Raw genomic sequence first — 5,070 nt, forward strand, 5'->3', positions numbered from 1 at the left:
GGGATTCAGCCTAGGTGTATAGTTATTAGTCATCCATAATCTGTCAGTTAACATTTTCTATGTCTCCTCAGCCACCAAGGAAATGGTGTATCCAGAAGACACAGCTGAGAAAGTGGGGATTAGCGCGCTCATCGTTCAGGTGAACCAATTTTACCCAACCTTAAAGAATATGACATACCAACCAAACATCCTATTCTTCAAACGAACCTACCTACTGTATGAAACGAAGGGTAGGAACACTGCGTGGTTCTGTAGGTGTAGCGACAGCTGTGTCTTTGGAAATAGGTTATTGAAGCATGAAAACAATGGAAGATTGCTCCAGGTTATGCTCAGGCATGACCCTGTTTTCTGTCTTTCTTCTCTCAGGACTTTAAAGGGCCTCTAGGATCAGACTACAAGTTTGACTGGGACAGGATCCTCCAGGCCCAAGGTGATACAGGGGTGTTTCTACAGTACACACATGCCAGACTCTGTAGGTGAGTGATGAGGAAGCGTTCATCATTTCACAAACTGCAGGACTTTCAATAATATAGAACGTTAGTACAATACATGAACTGACTCTTGATTAAGCCACTCATTGTCTGACTTCTCAACAACTTGTCATTTCAGTTTAATACATCGGTATGGCGACGGAGAGGAAGGTGCCTTTGACCCGTCACTGCTTCTAGATCAGAGGAGTATTTCGATACTCCAGCACCTCCTTCGGTAAGCGAATGCCCTCTAACCCCACACACAGGAGAATGGTCAGGGTTACTCTTCACTGATTACATGTTGGGCTGGGATGGTTCCCTAACCAGGAACCATTCTGAGCCCTAATTACTGTGTGCTGGAAGCCAATTAAATAACCTGCTCTCATTCCTGTTGCATTTGATTACATCATAGAGGAATGTAAGCATGTGTGGGTGGAGTACTCACAGATGAAAACGTCAGTGTCGCTAAATAAATGCAGTCACACCCAAACATGCTGTTCCATTGTGATAAAAATATTTATACATCATTCACGTCTATTTTCAGCTATGACGAAGTTCTATACCAATCTGTACAGGATCTGCAGCCAAAACATCTCGTCAACTTCCTTATGACACTGAGGTAAGGAGCAGGGTGTTTAATGTCTTACATCCAGGCAGTGTGGACATGAATATATTATTTTATTACCTAATCATAAAATGTCTTTGTTCTCCTGCCTGGCTAGTCACCTGACTGCGTCAGCACACAGGGAGCTGCCAGTGAAGGGAAGCCCTCAAGCTGTTGCACAGGTAGATAAGCACTGATAATTAGCTCATATATCTTATTCAATACAAATAGCCTGAGACCCAAGGTAGGAAATTCCACAATGTGCATAAGTGTCATTTCAGTCAATGGATGCATTTAGGGCCAGGTGTATTCAGATTCAATGCTATCCATTAATTGTGAATGGCCTTCCTTGGAAAATGTATTTTATATGGGCATAGCCATATAGATTACAAATCTACTTTTGACCATTTGTTAACAGGTTTTAGTACCATCCTTTGATAAGGAACATGTTCATGACGTAAACCGTTGAGATGATGATTCAGATAATTTGTTCATCCTCGTCGACAGGCTAGGCTGCGGCTCTTCAGTGGTGTCTGCACTGTGTTGGCCAACGGAATGAAAATATTAGGCATCACACCAGTCAAGAAAATGTGACCAATCAACGCCTGCTTGATCAATGTTCCTGTGTATGTAACTACTGTTATTGTATTCATGTAAATAAATGTAGTCTTGATTTAACACTTCCACATGATAAATGACTGGTTTCTGTTTGCTTCAAATCCAATGGTCTTTGCTTTGACAGGTTAGGGAACTGGCCAAATATCTGATGATATATTCCTGACAGATCTCGTTTTTGCAACCATGCTGCTGTCAATCCAATCACACTGTGTATTCTACACTGTTGTTAGAGCAAGGCCTACAACAGACACTCCCTCCGAGCATTTCTCTGTACCAAATTTTCTGTAATCCTCAATATGCAAAGTTGTTTGACAGCCTGTCCTACCTGTATTCCTTGTTGCCCAAACACTTAATGCAGGGTTTCCCAATTATTCGCATCTACTCAATACTAACTATCCACGCCATCACATCAGTAACGGCAGATTCTTATCGTAAGCAGCTGAGTGACTGCACACATTAAGGCAGCGTTTCCCAAACTCTGTCCTCGGGACCCCAAGGGGTTTTTAAATAACCAACTAATCAAGCTTTGATCATTTTGAATAAGCTGTGTAGTGTTAGGACAAAAAACTAAACGTGCACCCTTTGGGGTCCCGAGGACCGAGTTTGGGAAATGCTGCCTTAATGTGTGCAGTAACTCAGCTGCTTACTAATCAGAATTACAAGTGATCTTAAATTTAGGCACCCTTAGTGGAGTTGCCAACAAGCGGATGCATCCGGTTTTCAGGGATGCAACCTAGCTTGTGAAGAAGCCGGATGTGAAGGTCCTGGGCTGGCGTGGTCTACGGTTGAGGCCAGTTGGATGTACTGCCAAAATTCTCTAAAACGAGAAATGAACATTATCTGCAACAGCTCTGGTGGACATTCCTGCAGTCAGCATGCCATATGCATGCTCCCTCAATGCCACAGATGTCTCAAGTTGTGTTGTGACAAAACTGCACATTTTAGAGGGGCCTTTTGTCCCCAGCACAAGGTGCACCTCTGTAATTGTCATGCTGTTTAATCAGCTTCTTGATATGCTACACCTATCAAGTGGAGGGATTATCTTAGCAAAGGAGAAATTAACACTATAGGGATGTAAACAAATTTGTGCACAAAATGTGAGAGAAATAAGCTTTTTGTGCATATGGAAAATGTGTGCTCTCTTATTTCACCCCAGGAAAAATGGGACCAACACTACATGTTCCGTTTATATTTTTGTTCAGTATACATGGACAAAGACAGCCACACCAATAACATGACTTTAACATGTAACTGTACAGGCACTTACAGAGCATTCTGAAAGTATTCAGACCCCTTGACTTTTTCCACATTGTTACAGCCTTATTCTAAAATGTAAAAAAATAAATCTACACACATTATACCCCATAATGACAAAGCAAAAACAATTTTTCTGAATCTTTCGCAAATTTATAGAGATAGAAAGCCACTCGGACATTCAGACTTGTTCCGAAGCCAATCCTGTCTTGGCTGTGTGCTTAGGGTCATTGTCCTGTTGAAGGCGAACCTTCGCCCCAGTCTGACGTCCTGAGAGTTCTGGAGCAGGTATTCATCAATGATCTCTGTATTTTACTCCATCTTTCCCTCAATCCTGACTAGTCTCCCAGTCCCTGCCGCTGAAAAACATATCCACAGCATGATGCTGCCACCACGCTTGGTGCCAGGTTTCCTCCAGACGTGGCGCTTGGCATTCAGGCCAAAGAGTTCAATCTGTTATTCGCCTTGAGATAGAAGCTGTTTTTCAGCATCAAAGCTGGAACCGAGAGACTGAAAAACAGCTTCTATCTCAAGGCCATCAGACTGTTAAACAGCCATCACTAACATTGAGGGGCTGCTGCCAACATACTGACTCAACTCAAGCCACTTTAATAATGGGAAAACAGATGTAATCAATTTATCACTTGCCACTTTATATTATTTACATTAGATGTTTACATAACCTACATTATTCATCTCATATGTATATACTGTACGCCATACCATCTACTGCATCTTGCCATCTTGATGTAATTAGATGTATCACTAGCCACTTTAAACAATGCCACTTTATATGTTTTCATAACCTACATTACTCATCTCATATGTATACACTGCACTCTATACCATCTACTGCATCTTGCTATCCTGATGTAATGTATCACTAGCCTCCTTAAACAATGCTGCTTTATATGTTTTCATATCCTACAATACTCATCTCATATGTATATACTGTACTCCAGACCATCTATTACATCTTGCCTATGTCGTTCGGCCATCACTCATTTATATATTTTTATGTACATATTCGTATTCATTCCTTTACACTTGTGTGTACAAGGTAGTTGTGGAATTGGAAGATTACTTGTTAGATATTACTGCATGGTCAGAACTAGTAGCACAAGCATTTCGCTACACTTGCATTAATACCTGCTAACCATGTATGTGACAAATAGATTTGATTATTGGTTTCATCAGACCAGAAAAACTTGTTTCTCATTGTCAGTCCTTTAGGTGCCCTTTGGAAAACTCCAAGCGGGCTGTCATGTGCCTTTTACTGAGTGACTTCCGTCTCTACCATGAAGGCCTGATTGGTGAAGTGCTGCAAAGATGGTTGTCCTCCTGGGAGAACTCTGGAAGGTTCACCATCAGGTTCTTGGTCACCTCGCTGACTAGGGCCCTTCTCCCCCGATTGCTGTTTGGCCAGGCAGCCAGCTCTAGGAAGAGTGTTGGCGGTTCCAAACTTCTTCCATTTAAGAATGTTGGAGGCCACTGAGTTCTTGTACTTTCAATGCGGCAGAATTTTTTTTGGTACCCTTCCCCAGATCTGTTCCTCAACACAATCCTGTCTCGGAGCTCTACGGACAATTCCTTCAACCTCGTGGCTTGGTGCACTGTCAACTGTGGGACCTTATATAGACCTGTGTGTGCCTTTCCAAATCATGTCCAATCAATTGAATTGACCACAGGTGGACTCCAATCAAGTTGTAGAAACATCAAGGACAATCATTGGAAACAGGATCCACCTGAGCAAAGGGTCTTAATACTTATGTAAATAAAGTATTTTTATTTTTAATACATTTGCAAACATTTCTAAAAACCAGTTTTCGCTTTCATTATGGGGTATTGTGTAGATTGAGGAAAGTAATTCATTGAATCAATTTTACAATAAGGCTGCAACATAAAATGTGGGAAAATGGAAGCGGTCTGAATACTTTCCGAATGCACTGCAAATGCTCAAGCTCTCTCCCAGGTGAGATTCTGTCAGCTGTGTATATACATTCAGTACTTTGTCAATAGTGGAGCACTTGACATTGACAGTGGTTCATGAAAAATATTGTTGTCCATTACTAACAGCAGTCCCACAGTAAACAAAAATAAGGAATAAAAACCCAACGGTATTCA

At 41.5% G+C, this 5,070-nt stretch overlaps 1 protein-coding gene across 1 annotated transcript in view; it reads left to right on the forward strand.

Annotated features, from left to right (window-relative positions):
• Positions 1–1,765, forward strand: part of rars2 (arginyl-tRNA synthetase 2, mitochondrial) — a 9,602-nt gene extending 7,837 nt beyond the window's left edge. The window contains exons 15-20 of the mRNA XM_029754119.1: positions 72–139; positions 367–476; positions 610–705; positions 1,015–1,089; positions 1,193–1,256; positions 1,582–1,765. Of these exons, the coding sequence (XP_029609979.1) occupies positions 72–139; positions 367–476; positions 610–705; positions 1,015–1,089; positions 1,193–1,256; positions 1,582–1,668 (500 nt within the window). The 3' untranslated portion in view covers positions 1,669–1,765. The remainder of the gene's footprint in view (positions 1–71; positions 140–366; positions 477–609; positions 706–1,014; positions 1,090–1,192; positions 1,257–1,581) is intronic.
• Positions 1,766–5,070: the final 3,305 nt, after the last annotated feature.

This window comes from Salmo trutta, chromosome 1 (genome assembly GCF_901001165.1).
Source record: "Salmo trutta chromosome 1, fSalTru1.1, whole genome shotgun sequence".
Classification (NCBI taxonomy): Eukaryota; Metazoa; Chordata; class Actinopteri; order Salmoniformes; family Salmonidae; genus Salmo; species Salmo trutta.